The 19,011-nt window shown below is 44.1% G+C and overlaps 2 protein-coding genes across 3 annotated transcripts; both read left to right on the top strand.

The window, feature by feature from the left end:
- The first annotated feature begins 67 nt into the window (after positions 1–67).
- si:ch211-195b21.5 lies at positions 68–4,483 on the top strand. Of its 2 annotated transcripts, none has more exons than XM_037272509.1 (8): positions 68–409; positions 1,072–1,220; positions 1,290–1,923; positions 1,998–2,514; positions 3,038–3,096; positions 3,228–3,324; positions 3,403–3,509; positions 3,804–4,483. In XM_037272509.1, exons 1-8 carry the CDS (start codon positions 221–223, stop codon positions 4,281–4,283), a joined length of 2,232 nt encoding a protein of 743 aa, XP_037128404.1. In that variant the 5' UTR covers positions 68–220; the 3' UTR covers positions 4,284–4,483. The 2 variants fall into 2 exon arrangements, with proteins under 2 accessions (XP_037128404.1, XP_037128402.1); XM_037272507.1 differs by having other exon boundaries at positions 3,403–3,521.
- Positions 4,484–10,615: 6,132 nt separating this feature from the next.
- On the top strand, positions 10,616–17,735 carry cdh1 (cadherin 1, type 1, E-cadherin (epithelial)). Its single transcript, XM_037271389.1, has 18 exons — positions 10,616–10,963; positions 11,692–11,806; positions 12,246–12,334; positions 12,577–12,687; positions 13,102–13,242; positions 13,348–13,503; positions 13,588–13,732; positions 13,980–14,152; positions 14,333–14,461; positions 14,535–14,720; positions 14,800–15,044; positions 15,119–15,261; positions 15,437–15,528; positions 15,882–16,014; positions 16,096–16,314; positions 16,403–16,533; positions 16,665–16,808; positions 16,943–17,735. Exons 1-18 carry the CDS (start codon positions 10,910–10,912, stop codon positions 17,156–17,158), a joined length of 2,622 nt encoding a protein of 873 aa, XP_037127284.1. The 5' UTR covers positions 10,616–10,909; the 3' UTR covers positions 17,159–17,735.
- Positions 17,736–19,011: the final 1,276 nt, after the last annotated feature.

Genomic DNA, 19,011 nt, shown 5'->3' with positions numbered 1-19,011 from the left:
AAATCAAATTGGGAAATAAATTGCAATAACGCTCCTGTTCAGTAGGGGGTAGTCTTGCTGTATGCGATCTGGTTTTGAGCAGAAGAAGAATATGTTTGGGTTTGACGCATTCATTTGCTCAATGCCTTTACCGCAACGGAATCGATGGCCTTGCTGGTTGCTCATTTTGTGCAGTTGAATCTATCCTACTTGTCTTGATTGCTTCATCAAAACATAAATAATGTACCGGCCCGGTCAACATCCGTGCGGTCCGCCTTCTTTCGGTGTTCCACGATCTCGCTTCAATGTCGGCGCTCCTTGTGGGCCTTCTCCCGGAAACTTACCTCCTCGACCGTCCGGACAATTTTCGTCTTCGGCGCCGATTGGAAGGCAATTTCTTCCAAGACCTCCAGGACCTTATTTTATGAATGTACGTACACGACAAGCTCATGCTTGAAGGGGGCGAGGGTAGCTAGGACTTGTAAAGCACCATTTTAGCAGTTAAAATGAAGTCCTCAAGTACCTCCACATTTCACCGTGCGGCATATTTGAGAGAGAGAGAAAAAAAATCATTTTAGATTCTATTGTATTGTAGAATTGGGTTCGGCATCTACGTCATCAAGTTTGGTATAACGCCATACTTGAAGAAGAAGCTAGTTACGAGTATCAACAAAGTCATGTTCGGTGAAGGGCTCAATAAGTGGACATACACATTCGGTTTTTAGAGAATAACGTCAAGATATTTTGGCTCCGAATTCCTGGGACATGCCAGGGCAGATGATCTGTCACAGCATGTCAAAGTAAGTATAGTTTCGTGTGGAAAAGAGTGAATCAAGAAGAAATAGAATAGAATACGGTACATGCTAAAAACGTAGCCTTTAGCCTTTTCTAACTTGTCCTACTGACAAACGCCTGCCTATATTTGTACGCTGCGATTGGCCAAGTTGGGACACTCAAAAATAAAGGTACCACTGTGTAAAGGGAAAAAATTAAATGTTGTTGCTTGGAACGTGAAATAGTATGCATATGCGCCATCGATGCCACAATTCTTTCATGCAAAGTAATATTCACATGAATTCTTCATACTCTCAGCCCCACTGTAGCTCGTTCTCCATAGACCGCAGTACAGTGATAACTGTGGGAGGCAGCCAGCAGCTTGCCTCTCCTGCGCCACCACCACCACCGCATCTTTCAGGTTCCCGATGGAATCCAACATCTGTCAAGCTTACACCAGACAACAGGTATGTCGTGTTACTCGTAGGGCTGGACCCTTTTCCACTTCTAGGTGTTGATTGATATCCCTTTTTTAGTGACAGTGCTGGAGAGGAGTTCCTGAGATGCATAGCTGCAAATAAACCTTTCCCAGATTATCTCAGAGGGAACATGGAATACAACCTGGCTGACGCATTGAAGTCAGCCAGTATCCTGAAGGAGGCCGTCAAGTCGGACCAGGCTTTCCAAAAGCGGAGTCAAAGTCCGAGCAGGAGTCCTGAGCGCAGCCGCGGAAGATCTCGAGCTAAAAGCCGTGCCCGAAGTAGGAGTAGAGCCAGGAGCAAAAGTCGCGTTCGTGAAAAGAGTCGAGCTAGGAGCAAGAGTCGAGCCAGGAGCAAGAGTCGAGCCAGGAGCAAGAGCAAGAGTCGAGCGAGGAGCAAGAGTCGAGCCAGGAGCAAGAGCAAGAGTCGAGCGAGAAGCAAAAGTCGAGCTCGGAGTCGAAGCCAAACCAGAAAAAGCAGGCCTAGGTGGTCATCGTCACCGAGTAGCAGTCCTGACGGCAGCCGTGCTAAAAGCAAAAAGCGGCAAAGGAGTCCCGGCCACATGGGCAACGACACCGCCGCTAGTTGTAGTAGTAGTGCTCGTTTGTTCGAGGGACTTAAGTTGGTCATGACCAACAAAGCAATGGAAAATCAGCTGCCCTCTCTCAAAGAGGCAATCCGAACTATTCAGGTAGATCCGTCCGTGTCTTGCGTAGTCAGTAAATGAATCTTAAATGTCCACAAACAATGCTTTTCTCTCTCCAGGCCTCCAATCAAAGCCAACGAGCTCCGGGCGCCGAGCCACCTGGCGCGCTTTCGACTTTGTCGCTGGAAAGTGACAGCGTGCTCCTGCCTCATGACAGAGTTGGCAATGACTTTTCCTGGCTTCAGCCCAAATGGCAGACGGCTTCCAAAGCTGATCACTTCGAAGATGAAGAGTTGTTCTTATACGGCGACGAAAAAGCCGCGCGACAAAATCCATGCTATGGAACACCTGCAACACTCGCGCCTGGAGAGTCAGTCAAAGAAAAAACAGGCGATGAAATGACCAGATGGGATCCCAACACTCAACAGCGTGACTGCGATCAGTCCAATCTCTCGTCATCGAGCCGAGTCTTTGCTCATCCAGACGAGTGCGGGAAAATCCAAAAGATCTTGAGCGCTTTGGGCCAAACAAACAATAGCAAATCAGGCCCTCAGCCACCAGCGGCCTTGGGATTGAAATCATGTCAAGGCCCCAATACGCGGAACGCTTTGGAGTCCCTGCAATCACTCATGGAAGGTAAGAGAGGAGATTCTTTCAACTCTTCAGATGATTGGATTTTCCGATTCACTTCCAAGAATGGCATGAAATTGGAAGTCAAGCTTGCAAGGATGCTGCTTCCTTTTAACCTGAGTGATGTCTTTTTTTGTCACGTACAGACGATAATTCAACTTTTGCCGCTCTTTAATGTGACAAATAACCTGCACATCTGCCAAATGAAAGTCCCTGAAAGGATTTGAGGGGAACAATTCAAATGTAGAGACCCTTGGTTGCGTAAATATACACAATGTTTGATGCAGCATATAGATTTTGATGAGCATCTTACGCTGTGCTGTCTACCTATTGAGTCCGATCAAATTGAATGCAAGATTTGTTTTTGGATCTTTTTTCTCTCTCCAGTGATCAAGGATAAGCTTTTGTGTCACCTGGACATGATGCTGGAGCAAAACTGCTGTCTGATATACTTACCCTACTATGCTTTTATTGGTCAATAACAATTGTTGCGTGTCGACTCCTTACATTTTGGTTTTGCTTCTTTAAGCAACCAAGGAGAAGCGGGACAAAAGTCACCCAGTTGGGACATCATATGATAAACACAAGGTAAAGAATTTCGTCTGGTAGGATATCAGCGCTCGCTGTCAACTAACTGTTCCGAATGCCATTCTGCCCGCCCGAGTCAACTAGCTCAGCCCTTTTTCATCTTGCTTGAACTTGTCCTTTATATTTTGTAGCCAGGTGATGAAAGTGAAAGAAACAAAGCCAAACGAGCAAAAACGACTCAAATGGAAAGTTTGATGAAAGAAGTGGGAGAATTGCTCAAACAGGACGGTAAAGCAATCTATATAAATTGCTCATGAATACATGCATTCAGGCACTCATTATTATTTTTTTCTTTCTTTCTTGCAGGATTCAATTTCCTCATCCCAGTGTTGGGGTTTTACTGCCAGATATGTGAGGAGTTCATCCAAGATTTAAGTCAAGCTGAAAGCCACGCAGCCATCCATTGTAATCGCAACAGTGGCCGTGTGAGTACTTCCTTTTCGATACAAAACGTTGATATGGTCTCTCTCATCTTCGGTCCGTTCATTAAGGGGTGGGTGTGTGTACATTTAATGCCATGGGATCATCTCTTTAGTGAGTGAAGTGCCAAACTAATTTAGGCTCTGACCATTGGGAGCCGAATACATCAATCTCCATTGTACACCAAATTCCCCACACCCTTTTTGTGGATTGCCATCATGTTTTGATTTCTTGGGAGAGTGTTGTATTCTATCGATAGTCAATGTTTATTTTTATTTTTTTGGTAGAAAACACTGGTAAGTAAACGTACAGAAGAGACTAAAGGACACTCAAGCTGTAGCAGCAGCAGCAGCAGCAAACACCATCCGACATCGTCGCACCTAAAACACAGTTACAAAGACGACGAGAGAGGAGACAACAGGAAACACGGAAATTATTACCATCGAATCAAAGAGGAGGATGATCATCATAGGCGCCAAAGTAGTTTGCTCAAGAAGATGAGGGAGGAGAAGATGCTCATAACGGTTTGTGCCGACCCTCCAAAAGTTAAGGAGGAGCCCAACAAGGATTGGGACATAGTTAAGCAGGGAGGAGCATCCAATGGAAAGTCGAAAGACGGTCATCGAAAACACGCAAAGGGAAACGATGAAAGCCACGGCAGCAGCGATGACCAAGAAGATGGATCCAAAGTAAAGTCACACAAAAAGAAAAAGAAAAAAGAGAAGAAGAAGAAGAAGAAGAAGAAAAAGAAGGATGCTTCAGGATGATCCTCGACATTACCAAGTTCAAACACGCATCACGGCATCATTGCGAGACGAGAAAGTTTGGACAAGTGCAGGTGTCAAGCCCAACGTCCATTTGATGTGCCCTGCTAAACAAATGACAAAAGTGCAAATTGTTGTCGTCACTTTTCAAAACATTGTTATTGCAAGCGATACTGTTAAATAAAGAACAGATGGACAAACTGTTTATTGACTTCTCATTTCACATCCATCATGGAATCATGCGATTTCATTCGATGCTTTTAAAAGAGTCACTCCTAAGTGAAATTTGAAAGGCAACTTATTTGATGGGGATATGCTATTGATTATGACCTCAATGTTCAAGTGGCAATCATTTTGTGCCAATGGCCCATTGTGTCATAATTCCATTTGACCCAATGATAAGTGACTCCAAAAATCTTTGACGTCTGTAGCAAAGTTTAATGAGAAGCCATTGCAGCATTTTGGGATAGATTTCCACATAGGGGTAAGAAGGAATGCAAAAGATGACTTTCCTGAAGATTGCAAGTCGCCCAGCGCAACCATAAGAAACATCGGACTTCAGAAAAGTGTGAAGATGAACGTTGACTGATAGAATATTTACCAGCAGGTGGCGACCCTGCCATGGGTTGACTTGGCACTTGAGAGTCTTCTTTTCGTTTCTTACTAGAACGCACTAGTAGTATAAAGAACGGTTTCAGGCAGACTCGAATTTTTGGTTGTGTGACGTGGTGTGTGCAGTCATCACAATACTGTGGCGCAATCGTGGACAGTTTGCTGAGTGAGGCTGTTAACATTCCTGTCATATCAAGTCGCAACCTGTCCACGCACGAGTCTTGTTTGGAGAGTCCCGTCGGCTTTACCTTTAATTGACATTCCAATCCCACGTAACAAGAGTCCTTAATCCATACAAATCCCTTCTGATATTTTTAAAGGACAGTCAATGAATTCAAACAACAAAAATGATTGCAAACTTCCCTTTGCATTTTGCAGATTTGAATCTTCTTGAACATTGTTCAACGGGCTCTTTTATTTGCAAAAACGATTTCACCTCTCCTGTATGCAATATACTGTATGCAGATTCAAACTATTACAATTATCAGCTGCTAAATGACAAAGTAAGGGAGGCGTTAACAAACATGCAAACCCAATCTGCAATAATGATGCTATTTATTCTAAAACGGCACAGGACTGCAGTTGGGTGATCATTTTGTGACTTCAGATCAGTAGGACTCTCATCTCAGTTGACTTTGGGTGCTTATTCTTACATGGATGCTTTTAAAACACAATGTGAGAGGAAGTAGAAGGTAGTGTGAGACAAATGTGCTAACCGCTAAACCACGTTTCCCCCCCACAATTGTTATGTGAGGAAAATCAAAATGACACACACAGCTCTGTGAAGTCAAGGGTGTCTCGTTTACAAGTTGATGATGAACATTCGGAGAATGTTTTTTCTTCCTCTTTTCGTGCATGTCGTCTCTTTTTATTTGGAAAAGAGCATATCAGGATGCACTGAGCTTGACTTTTGAGTTGTAGTGAATGATCAGAAAAGCTCAATGGAAATAGCTACGATCACAGCGTTCCCTCACCTTTCTACCAGCGAGTGAGTGATACATTCCATGACCCCCTGCGTAGGTGAATTCCGCACATGAGAGTTTTGCTCTCCCTGCCCCCTCATTTGAGTCAGAACGGCAATACCGGAATATTTGCCTAGCTAATGTAGCAGCGGCAGACAAAAGAGAATTTTCAAACATGGACACCTGACAAACTATCTTAGCCTGACCGAGGATGAAGCAACATGCATGGATGCATTTCAAATGGGACCAAAGACATCCTTTCTTTGAATTAGTAGCTTCACTGCTTGATTTTGCAGTCCTCTGTCCGTCCGTCCGTCCGTCCTTTATTTACACGTAAATGTGTGTAGTAATTGTTACGCGTAACCACACCCGCACCGAATGGGCAAATACAAAGGAGCGATCGTTAAACACACACACACACGCAGAAGCAGAAGCAGAAGCAGGGTTAAGGTGCGGGTGGGGCCTGCATATTTTGCAGTCTGACCTGCAGGCTTTACCTTCAGGCAGGCAGATAAGAAAAGAGTTGGATTAAGACGGTGGGGGTGGCACTCACTCAGTTTGTTGAAGGAAATGCTACTTCAGAAGGTACACACTTTGCTTTAAGGGAAGGCATGATCCCAAAATGATAAGACAAGTTTGGATTAGTCATTTGAACTCACCCTCTTCCTCCCTGCCTTTCTTTTGACTTTTGGCATGATGCCTTATCACGGATCAGGGCTGGGTGGCCAAATATGGCCAGGTGGGACGCATCCAGCTCCTATAATCCAGCCCATTGAGATTTTGCATGATCACGAATCTGGTCATATTTGTTGATTTCATGAGTTGGCCTAAAGTTGGTCGATCAAAACATTCTAAAACACATCCAATGCGCATATTGGCCACGTTACCGCAAGGCTTAGTGTTATCCTTTGCGTTTCATTGATAGAGGCAGTGTGGCTCATATTACTGGATACACAATCCTCCTTATTCCTACAGCCCATAAGCCTTTGCGGGAATTGTGGGAGCGACTTCCAGTTTGAAACAGAAACAACAACATTTTGTTGACGTGATTATCGGTTGTGCACGTTCACTTTTGACGCCAGACTTAATGTGGGGATGCTCGTTGGCTGACTAATATATCATATAAGCCATAAGCGTCTTTGGGTTTTTGAAAAGCGCGATACAAATTGAATGAATTATTATTATTATATTCGATATATGTATCGAATGACCTTTCCCCCCATGCTTTGTGGGCTTGTGATTGTTTGGAAAAGGGAAACAACAACAAGTCCGTCACAAACATGTCGCATGAAGGCTTGCCATCATTATTTCCAGATCCATCAATCATTTCATGCAACCCATTTCAGTGGGTTGAGGGATTCCCTCAAACTTCCCTCACAGCATGATGAGATATGAAACATACTTTCCTTTATGTATATATTTCAGTCCCAAAACCTTTCTGCACAATAAGTGAAGGTTAACGTTTTCCTAAGATGGGAAGCTCTCATCGGAGATTGAAAGGCTGAGTGTAAGGGAACTAAAAGCTTGTGAGCAGCCTGATAATGGGCTTTTAAGAGGAAGTCCATGGTAGCACTTTTATGCTTGGAGTCAGCTGTTGGCATCGGGATCAACAACACTCCTCCGCACGTCCAGCAGCAGTGGGAGAGGGAGGGATGGAATGAATGGCCACTTTCTATTTTCCTCTTCTTTTCCATGTTGGAATCACCGAGCCACCACCGAAGGACAATAGTCACGACGATTGTTTTTAACGGAGATGTCTTTGGACCAAACTAAATCCAAATGTAAAATCAAAAACCTGGTAGCCTGGCAAGCCAATCGCTAGCTGGCTGCATTGGCTCTCGCTTGCCAGGCTAGCAAATTGGAGCGCCAGACTTGAACACAAAAGTAAAGCAAACATTTCCCTGTGTTTACTCAGGACACAAAAGACACGTTTGAACCTGCTCGTTCATTTAACGTTACCAACATAGCATACAGCACATGTGTTATTTTGCTCTAATGTGGGGTTTGTATTAACAATTGTCTCGATGAAGTTATCATACCGTAGAACTGAATGACCTCATTGCTTAAAAAAAACAAGTTTCAGTTTCTTCACCGGCTGGCACGTAAAAAAAACAAACATTAACTTTGCAAGTTAATGATTGACGAGATGGGAGCCAGCAAATGTCTCACACAGACTTGCTAAAACGGAAAGAAGAGCACCATTTTTTGTTTGCTTCTGAGTTTCGACTTGGTGATTACAATATTATGAACAACTTGATGTTTGGACTAAAATACATGTCAGGAATGTGTGTGCAGGTTCATAATGACCAACTACACTAGCTAGCCAATGATTCTTAATTCTTGATTCTTCCGCCTAGCTTTGAAGCAAAAGAAGGGCAATGCAGCGGAAGTGACAAGTTTCAATTGAATTCAAAAGGAATGAATGGGCCGATAAACACGGAAGGCTCTGGATTTATTTTCCGTTTCATCTCTTTTACTTCAATGTGTATGGAAGGCATTTCTTACAAATGTTTTACTTCCTAATATTTATTTCTTTGCGTGTTTCTTCTTTAAGCAGTGCTTTTTTTTTTTTAACCTTGTCTTTGCGTATTCCTCCTCATTAATAAACGTTTGTGTTTTCCATTCTTGTACTGTTTGTCTGTTTACCTTGTGTGGGAACATTTCTCTCCATTCCCTTTGCGTTGTGTACTAATTAACACGGTTCATGGGAGACTGTTATACATTCCAGCCTGATAAGTGCAAGGACACAGTGCTTGTTTGAGTGTGATGAAGATAGAGAGAATATTTTCACTGGGCCAAATTCCACATAGGATAAGAATAAACCGCCGCTTAGTTGACATTCAGATCTTCATTCGAACAAATTCAACAATAAGTTGATCCAGTTTTTTTTTCCTTGAATCAAATCTTGGTCAAAGCTCACATCAAGATGGGTCAAGCTCACAGAACCATAGACGTCTTTTAGCCCGACGTCTATAATTGGTCTGTCTATGTTAAGCCCAAATCTAGACGACAAAATCCAATCCATCAAATATGAAATCTTAACATCTAGAATAGCTGTAAGTTTGCTTTCACAGGTGGAGCAGACTAAAAGGACCCATTCCTCTGAGAAATGTGTGGGAAGTTCTAACCATAGCCATTCCTGAGACGAGATAAAGGATGTTCTTTCTGGAGGCCATCATGTCAGATAGTCTACATTGTTATTCAAAACCTATTTCTCATACATTGGATCTGCCCAACCAACAAACTCTCTGATCAGCAATAACGAATCAATGTCGACAGCTGTTGCTGGGAACGAACTAGGAGGAGAAGTTGCAGTTCCCCTTGGGGGTAATGCTAACTTTCTTCATGTGTTCCACCAATCGAAACGGAATTTTTCTTCAAATGTGAAGAAATGTTCAAGGCCTACAAATGGAGCAAACATTGTAATGTGACGCTGCCTCGCTGCCACTTAACTTTGCTCCCCCTCCTTTTGTAACTCCTCTTATCTTACATCAAGGCCTCCCTTCATAGCTATCCCGCATCTTTCACTTGTTAAGTGGTGGCAAATGTAAATGGAGCAGTCTTTCTTCTGCACCCACGGTTCTTTGTCCATCTGTGGGATCATGAGTGGAAGGGAAGAGCACACACACTCAATTGCATTTTCATCATCCCTACATCTACTTTGTAAGGAAGCCTTGAAATGAGACATTGTTCCTTTTTGGAAGGGGAACTATTTGTCTTTCGCTTCCTTATTTACTATTCGTATTGTAACAATGCCGCAAGTTACATGGCAACAGATTAGGAGAGTCAACATGATAAGGAAACAAAAAGTCCAAATGTGTCCCTGGCATACCTTCATACTATCTCTTATGAAGAAAGTAGACGACAACTTGATTTTGTACTACTCCATTTTGTGTCCCGCATCTCCTCACTTGGGTCTGGGCTGAGCTGGAGCCAGTCCCGGCTGGTACCCCTGAACTGGCCACAAATGGACAGAACTGTGAATGTGGACTAACCCGAAGCTGCAGACTTTTGTGATACCCGGAAAAGAAAAGCATGAAGAGAGAGAACATGCATTTGCTAACATGAACATATTTTTGCACAACCTTCCTACTGTTGATGACTCGTGCGTCAGTCAGCAGCCCCTTTATGTTGCAATTACAATCGACGTTGTTACTCGCAACCCAATGAGTCATATAATACGCGGCGGCGGCGGGCAGTGGCAAGAAAATGACCCGGGCAACCACAATGAATTATAAATGGCTTTTTCATCGTGACCAATGACTTCAAGTCGTGCAACTGTTTTCAAATATCGTTTTAATAGGATTAAAAGTGGCGTATGGTTGATATCTAATAAACAACATGTGTGTTATTTGAAAAGACGGTGTTTGTTGCAATTGATTTGAAATGACGTGTGCCTTTTTGGGCCTTTGTGTGGAGTTGGCCCAATGTGTTACCGGAGCAAAGGATACAATCTGCTGCTGGCCGGCTTTTTCAACTGTCAAATGGGTCTTGGCTCAATCGGGCTTAGGAGACAGTAAATATTGCTCACGTCTTCACTTGAAACAGACACACAGACAGACAGACTCACTTGAAAGAAAGAGAGAGAGATAGAAAGGGAGAGAGAGAGAGAGAGCGAGCAAAGGGAGGAGGTGTGGCCTCCCCTTGAATTAAGATAAACGCGGAACAGAAAGTTGTAGCTATACAGCTCCAAGCATCGATACAGATCTTCTTTCAAAAGCTCGTCTGTCCGTATTTGTGACTAAGCGGCTGTCGGTATCTGGCGTGGATGACAGGCGTGTCTCAGGCCTCCCTTCCTCCCTGCGTGTCCTTATGTGGAAGGCGGAAGTGGCGCACCTGTGACTTGACGTCACACATTGAAAATACCTGCAGCTCCGACAGTGTTCACTTCGACAACTACCTCGCCTAAGTAAGGGCGTCCTTCCTTCCTTCCTTCCTTCCGTCCGATCGTCCGTCCGTCGACACGACTCCGCTCCAGTCCGGCCTGCTGAGGAATACACCATTTATTTGATCGTCAGCATTTCAAAGAGTGCTTTTGTGGATCATAGCGGGCAGATGAGGGCCGCCACGTTTGCGGTGTGGGGGGGAACTTTGGCCGTCGTTCTTCAGGTGAGCTTCAATTACAGGCTGATTTTTTCCCCCCAACGTATCAGAAGGTACATTTCTTTTCCGGATTCATTTGTTCTAAAAACCCACTTTGGAGATGGCATTTATATTAGCGCTTGCCTTTCGCTAAATTGATGTAGTCGCCGTAAATTCGCCGGATATTTCACCTTTGGAGCGAGATACTGGAGGTGATTTTTTTTTCCATACATCTTTCGATTGTCTGTTTGATTGACCTGATTATATTTAACATTCGGATGGACTCAAACTAGCAAGACGTTGAAAGACGTTTGAAAGTGCGTGTCTTCGAACGTAGCAAAAGGGCCTCGCCCGCCCCGCCCGCCCCGCCTTGACAGGTTAACGCTCGCCTTCTTTAATCTTGTCACCATTGAATTTGAAAGACTCGTCTATATTTTTTGGATATTTATTGCAATATGAAATCATCCAAAGGATTGCGGAATAAATAGGCCAAGCTCCTGTTTCAGTATTGCATATCAGACACGCATTTGGCGTTTTAGATGATTGCCTTTTTTTCGCGGCGCAACTGCGTAATTAAAACCAAATCGTGGCCATTTTGACCTTAGCATTGCAGTCAAGTATGAGGAACGACTTGAACCGACAAACTAACCGTTGAAACAAAGTGATCGATGAGTCAAGCTTCAACGTGAAGACTAAATTGCAATGTCCGATTTGCTCGCATGCACAGCTCACACTCCCTGTTGATGTTCTTTTAGGCTTGGGCCGTAGTTTCTGCTGAAGAGCAATCATGCGTGCCTGGCTTTCAGTCAGACATGAAGTTTTTCACTGTGACCAGAAAGCACTTAGGAAGGGGCACCGTGTTGGGCAAAGGTAAGAGCAATCACAAAGTTGATTTTGTTGATTGTCATTTGTCTGCGTCATTGTTTCTTATGCTTATGACATGAATGGAAATCTTTCAAAGAGGAAAGGGCTCAAATGTTGAAATGCGTTTCATGACTGATACTCTGAGGTCAAAACAAGCTCAAGTCTCAGCTTGCTTTGGCTCACCTAATGATCTTTCCTGCACCCACTAAATGTCCCCAAGCCTGTTTTGCAAAGCCTTTCTTTTCAAAGCATGTCAACAGCTGCAAAGATAGAGCACAGTTTTTTTTGTTTGCTTTTTTTCCTCCTCTCTTAACGCAACAACACTGCCTGGATAGTATTGTAAAGGTACATTTTCAAGGATATTCCCACCGAGGACAAATTGGTTGACTTACTTTCTTAATGCAATGACACAACAAAACATTGTCATTTCTTTTGTCTGTTCTAGTGGACTTCTCGGACTGCTCAGGTCGCACAAGATTTCGTTTTACAAGTGAAGACTCGCGTTTCTCCGTCCAAACTGATGGTGTCATGAAGGTGAGCTATTTTGTTTCATTTCTAATGCTGCTTCTTTTGTCACCATAACTGGAGCCTTGTATGAATGAAACACAATCAATCTCTAACTAAGGAAGTAGATGGTGGACTGCTTGTCCAGCGCACTGAAATATATTATATAATAAAAACCAAAAAGCTAAACAATGTGCTGGCCTTTTGTGTGTGTGTGTGTGTGTGTGTGTGTGTGTATTTTTTTTTAATCTTTTTTTTTTCCTTTCATTCAGGTCAACAGGCCGGTGTCTCTTCATGAAGGTCAAATTGACTTTTTGATGCACACCTGGGACTCTCAAGGGCGCAAGATGACCATTCCTGTCAGGCTATTATATCATTCAGAGGTAGGATGAGATCGCAGCAGCCCCAACACATCTTTTCCAAAAATATGCAGGACAGTACTAGGTATTTTCATGTGGCGTTCTCCTACCCTTCTCATTAGTGCTCAACTATATTTGCTTCAAGTCCAAAATGATGCTAATGCAGTGTAAGGTTGATTGTATGACTCGACTTTGGATGGTCAGCTGTTCATTTAAGCCTGAAAATAACTGAATTGCGCAATTGCGCCCTCTTGTGGCTGCATTAAAATGTGCAAAATATGGTTGCACTTTTTTTTTTTTTTAAACTTTGAGAGTCATCTAAATGAAGCTGGAGAAGGGGGAAATATCTAGCATAGCGGCCCTCGAGCATCTACCTTGGTGTCCAAAGGTGTGCTGTGGCACAAGTGTTCATTTCCTGCTCCCGTTGTGTGATTTTAGAGAACTGATGATGCCGAAGTGCCAGTCTTGCAATTCCCCCAGTCTAATGGAGGATTACGGAGGAGAAAGAGAGACTGGGTGATTCCAGACATTAACGTTGCGGAGAATGACCGAGGTCCCTATCCCCTCAAAGTATCTCAAGTAAGGCCCGTTTTTTGAGTTTTGGATTGTGCATACATACTTGGAATGCAAAAACACAGAAAGCCAGCCAGCCAGCTAGCCTCCCTTCTCCTCCCTTCTGTGTAGATTCGGTCCAATGCAGACCAAAAGAAGAGGATCTTTTATAGCATCACTGGTCCAGGAGCTGATCAGCCTCCTGTTGGTCTTTTCACCATGGACAGAAACACCGGGAATCTTTACCTCACACAACCGCTGGACAGGGAAAAGCAGGCCAGGTACTTGGTGAGTGAGGTCCTCTTTTGGAGAAATCCATGCTTAAAATGTCTACTGCTGTACACACGCCTACCATTGTCCATCTGTGTGCAGTTTAAAGCCTTCGCCGTGGCAGATGGTTCTGGAAACGCTGAGGAGCCCATGGAAATTATTGTCAATGTCATTGATCAAAATGACAACAACCCTGTTTTTGAAAAGGATACCTTCTTGGGAGAAGTGGCTGAGGCATCACCAACAGGTACCTGCTAACAAATAGATTTCTTTATTCAACACACCATAATAAAAAAAGATTGCACGAGAAGGTATGTTTGAAGACGGGATTTAAAAAATATGTATATATATATATTATACTGTGTAGTAGGGCAAGTTCAGCGGCTGACTGTAGATAAAAGATGATCACCTCCCCTCGATACACAATCATTCATTTGAAATTCAAACGACCTGCTGGTTGTCATAGCATAGATTTGTCATTCTTCACTTGCCAGGTTTTGAGGTCATCAAGGTGAACGCCACGGATGCGGATCAGGAAAACAATGACAATTCTGATATCCGTTACCGTATTGTGAGTCAAGATCCCGAGTTTCCTGCGGCAAATCTTTTTACCATTAATCCAGTGACTGGCGGCATCCGAATCAATGCCGGCGGCTTAGACAGAGAGGTGAGGCCTTTTTTTTTTTTTTTTTTTTTTTTTTTTTTTTTTTGTGTGGCAAAACCATTTTTATTGGCACTACAGGTCAAATCTTAATGGTCTGTTGTCAGTGCACCATGTAGACAAGGAAATAGTTTTTGTAAACTTGAACAAAAGCCTCCCATAAAGTCTCTCCTTCTTTCTGAACAGAAATATCCCAGGTACACTTTAGAAGTGGAGGCAGCTGACTTGAAGGGTAAGGGGCTGACTGGAAAGGCCAAAGTTATTCTCACTGTGACTGATAGCAACGACAATGCGCCAAAATTCACCCAGAACTCGGTGAGTACCTGTTTCGTTCATTTTGCTCCTGAATTGTCCCAGGATTTTTAGTTTCACCTCTTAATTTCCGCAGTACGATGCATCGGTGGAAGAAAATAAAGTGGACGTTATAGTCTTAAAGATGACCGTAACAGATGGTGATGAACCACATTCTCCAGCCTGGAATGCAAAGTTCAAGATTATTAGTGGTGACCCCAAAAAACTGTTCTCTGTGGAAACCGGAAGCAACAAGAACGAGGGAATCATTACGACTGTCAAGGTATGAAATCGAGTCCTTTTTTCACAGCACAATGTCGTGACCTGGACAGGATTGGAATCTCTTTTTCTGAACAACGCAGGGTCTGGACTTTGAGCAGAACAGCAAACATACCTTGTTGGTTGTAGTGGAGAATGAAGTTCCCTTTGCTATTCCCCTGCCCACCTCCACGGCCACTGTGATTGTAAACGTGCTTGACGTTAACGAATCCCCGGTCTTTGATCCGGTGGAGAAATCGGTGTCGAAACTCGAAGACCTTCCCGTCGACGCCGACGTGGTGCAGTACACCGCTTCGGATCCAGACATTGCACGCAAGCAGACGGTCATGTGAGACGACTATTTTCTTTTACCGGCAAGTGTATGCATTTTGCATTGAAGCTGAATTGGTTTCTCAAATGCAGGTATAAAATCGTGAGTGACCCTGCTGGATGGTTAAACGTGGCCAAAGATACAGGCCTGATCACTGTGAAGCATGCCATGGACAGAGAGTCCATCTTTGTCAAGGACAACAAATACACAGCGCTCATTGGCGCATATGACAATGGTGAGTAAGACGCAATCTTGCCTATGCTTTCACAGGTTCCACAGCTGTAACCGACAAGAAGCTTCTTAAACATACAGTTGGAGCAATTCAAGTTAAAGCTGGCTCCAAATTCAGACATTCTTAAGAATGAAATTCAAGGGAAGAGTTCTTTGAGCTTGCCTTGTCTGTCCACTAGATGAAGTTCCAGCCACAGGAACAGGTACGCTGATGATCCTCCTTGAAGATGTGAATGACAACGCACCCACCATTGAGGAGCGTTTTTTTACGGTAAAAGTCCCTTTGCGTCCACATCTGCAATTTTTGAATACAGCCATTTGGTTTCTGCATAGTTCATTTTTTTGCTGCACTTTCAACCTCAAACGTGTTAACTTGCCCAGGTCGAGGGGAGAAAATTCATTTCAATGTTTCAAAGAAAACGGCGATTTGTGTTTTTCTTTTTTTCCCCTGCAGACAACTGTGTTGCCCCCCCCCCCCCCTTATTTTTTTAAACGCACTTGTATTGAATATAGGGATCTTTTACACAGCACCAGAGAATGAGCACACTTCGAGAACCACCGATGGCATTTTTTTGACTGAATATTTCAAGCCGCAACTCCTGAATCCAATGTCGTGTTCCCCAGGTGTGCAACAAAAAACCCGTGCCTCAGTTGCTGTCGGTAACCGATAAAGACGGACCCGGCTTTGCCGCTCCGTACAGAGTCGCCTTGGAGGGCGCGTCCAAGAACAACTGGACTGCCAGAATGAACGACTCCAGTATGTATTGCGACACCTTTTACTTTGCTCCTTTGCAAATGCGTGACGGTCGTAACGCCAGTCCGCCGTCTGTTGTTGTAGAAACGGGAATTATCTTGAACTTGGCCACGGAGCTGCCGAGCGGCGAATACACGGTGATTCTTCGAGTGGCGGACAACCAGGGTTTGGAGCAAGACAGCACGGTTCAGGCCAAAGTGTGCGACTGCACCGGGGAAGATGTCATGTGCAAAGGACGCGTGGCAGCCGGCGCAGACCTTCCCGTTATCCTGGGAATTCTGGGAGGAATCCTTTTGCTTCTCTGTGAGTCTGACATTGGCTTTTACTTTCTTTCATCACAGCGATGTTTGTTTTGCTGTAATGGCGTCTCTCCTCTGCCTCGTGCGCTCAGTGCTGCTGCTACTACTGCTGCTGTTAGCGAGACGACGAAGGGGAGAACCCAAAGAGCCGCTACTGCAGGACGACGACATCCGAGACAACATCTACTACTATGACGAAGAGGGAGGTGGCGAGGATGACCAGGTACAAACACGACTCACTCACGTGAGCCTGCATGAACCACAATCCATCACCGTGAATACAAATATATCCTAATCAGTCTCTGTCGACTTTTTCTAACTTGAAGTGACCATTTATATGACACGGTCTTCTAGGACTACGATCTCGGTGTTCTCCACCAAGGTTTAGACAACCGTCCTGAGGTGTTCAGGAATGACGTGAAGCCAGTCTACCTTACAGCTCCGCAGTACCGACCTCGTCCCGCCAACCCAGAGGAAATCGGCAACTTCATTGATGACGTGAGTCGAGTGCATATTATTTAGCATTTGTGATGTGTTGTTACCATACACAAAGTAGGTTGAAAAAGCAGAGATTTTTTTGCCGCTCTAACGCACAAGCCCTTCCTTCCTTCCTTCCGTGTGCTCGATTGCAGAACCTGAAGGCTGCTGACAACGACCCGACGGCGCCCCCCTACGACTCCCTGCTGGTGTTTGACTATGAGGGAGGCGGCTCTGATGCGGGAAGCCTGTCCACTCTCAACTCATCCAGCAGCGGCGACCAGGACTACGACCACCTCGGCGACTGGGGGCCTCGCTTCAAAAAGCTCTCTGATATGTTCGGGGGAGGAGAAGATGACGACATGCTGTAAATGGACCAAAGGGCAGAATGGGTGGAGAACGCATGATGGATGGATGGATGGATGGATGGATGGATTGTGCCCGAATGTGAGCATGGACTGATTAGTTGAAACATTCAGACTGTTCATTGCACATTCCCGTTGTCTGTAAGAGCCACTGCTCGAAAGCCAAAGGAGGTCAGGCCTCTTTGGTTGTGTCTTGTTGTAATGGCCCATTTGGACTAGCTACTCGTAGTTTCTATTCCCTTTGGAGACTTTTTTTTGCTTGGTTGGTTGGTTGGTGTGTTTAAAGAACCATAGCTTGAATATCATTGAATTTGTCAACGGGTCTTTGGAGAAACTTGCAGATGCACTGGTCAACTCAAAAGTTTATTGCGCCAATGTGTACTTTGCAGTGCCTCAGTTTTGTACTATTGCTTCTTTTGAATTGATGCTTCTGTTTAATTTCTTCTTTTGGAGGACAATCCTCAATAACCTACATGGAATCATTTTTTACTTTAATGTGATAATGCAATTTTGCTAATGCTTCCAAATGAACTTAAGACCTTTTGTTAAATTTGGAATTTTATAAAGTGATCTTAAAACAGTCTCTGATCTGTGGCTCGCCTTTCATTCAACAATCTGGACTAATTGTATTGACAATTGGCATCATAAAACATTTGAAGAAGGATTCACTTCCACCACTGCAATTCAGAAGAGGCTTTCTTTCAGGACATCAACAAACTTAATAATCATGTTTCCAATTTTATCATGGCACCACTTTCCTCTGCACCATGGTGTTTTCTTTTTTCATTTTACAGTCTTCAAATATCAACTCGATCGAATTATGCTGCCTTCTGAATGTCACATAGTACTTGTGGATAATTATCAAATTCATGTGCGTTTAGCAAGTTTTTTTTTTTTTCCTCTTATGCTTGATACATATTAGATGAGGTAAAACAAATCCCGTCATTTACTTCATATGGTGGACCGGCACAAACGTTTGCCGTGCTGAAGACATGTGGAGCCATAGAACAAAGTTATTTCGAAGCACCGATGGATGGCCGAGCGGTTGGGCACATTGACGGACGGTAGTGTTCAAACTCCTCCGGCCGTCATGACTACGTTTTACCGCGGCACCATTGAGAGCGTCCTCTCCAGCTGTATTGCTGTCTGGGGTGGCAGCTGCACTGACCAAGACTTGAAGGCCCTGCAGCGCATTGTGAAAACGGCTAGTAAGACTATTGGTGCTTCTCTCCCCTCCTTGAAGGACATTTACACCTCCCATCTCACCCGCAAGGCGACCAAGATTGTGAGTGATGTGAGTCACCCCGCTCACCCTTTGTTTGAACTTCTGCCCTCTGGGAGGCGGTACAGGAGCCTGCGCTCCCGCACCACCAGACTTTCCAACAGCTTCGTACTCCAGGCTGTTAGGATCCTGAACTCGCTCCCCCTTTCAGCGTAGCGTCCTGTTCTTGCTGTATGCTCACTGGCTCGGTTTTGCCCCTCATATTCAATGGGTTATTGGTCTGTTTTTATTCATCGCTCATTTTATTTTATTTATTATTTATTATTTATGGTTTGTGCCTACTTGTTTTTGTTTTGTGTCGCCTACTTGTATGTCTCGTCACCGTGGGATGGAGGAAACGGAATTTCGGTTTCTTTGTGTGTCTTGACGTATGAAGGGATTGACAATAAAGCTGACTTTGACTTTGACTTTGACTTTGAAAAGAACGAATCTTTTCAGTGAACGAGAGTTTTAGTTCATATGACTTCAACCAGTAGGTGTCGGTAATGCGCATTGAAGCTGGTGCCACCTCGCCGTAAAACAAAACGAAGAAAATGACGTCACTTCCCGTTCACGAACGAGTCGTGAATTGCATTTC

The sequence above is a fragment of the Syngnathus acus genome, chromosome 15 (assembly GCF_901709675.1).
Source record: "Syngnathus acus chromosome 15, fSynAcu1.2, whole genome shotgun sequence".
Taxonomy (NCBI): Eukaryota; Metazoa; Chordata; class Actinopteri; order Syngnathiformes; family Syngnathidae; genus Syngnathus; species Syngnathus acus.
This window is presented reverse-complemented; position numbering and strand designations above follow the sequence as displayed.

Excerpts from the sequence above, each read along its gene's own strand:
- si:ch211-195b21.5 (XM_037272507.1), top strand. The coding sequence starts at position 221 with ATGTACCGGCCCGGTCAACATCCGTGCGGTCCGCCTTCTTTCGGTGTT. Across the intron at positions 2,515-3,037 it reads CCTGCAATCACTCATGGAAG|CAACCAAGGAGAAGCGGGAC; the intron begins GTAAGAGAGGAG and ends TGCTTCTTTAAG. Across the intron at positions 3,325-3,402 it reads AGAATTGCTCAAACAGGACG|GATTCAATTTCCTCATCCCA; the intron begins GTAAAGCAATCT and ends TCTTTCTTGCAG.
- cdh1 (XM_037271389.1), top strand. The coding sequence starts at position 10,910 with ATGAGGGCCGCCACGTTTGCGGTGTGGGGGGGAACTTTGGCCGTCGTT. Across the intron at positions 12,688-13,101 it reads GGCTATTATATCATTCAGAG|AGAACTGATGATGCCGAAGT; the intron begins GTAGGATGAGAT and ends GTGTGATTTTAG. Across the intron at positions 16,315-16,402 it reads AGGAATCCTTTTGCTTCTCT|TGCTGCTGCTACTACTGCTG; the intron begins GTGAGTCTGACA and ends TCGTGCGCTCAG.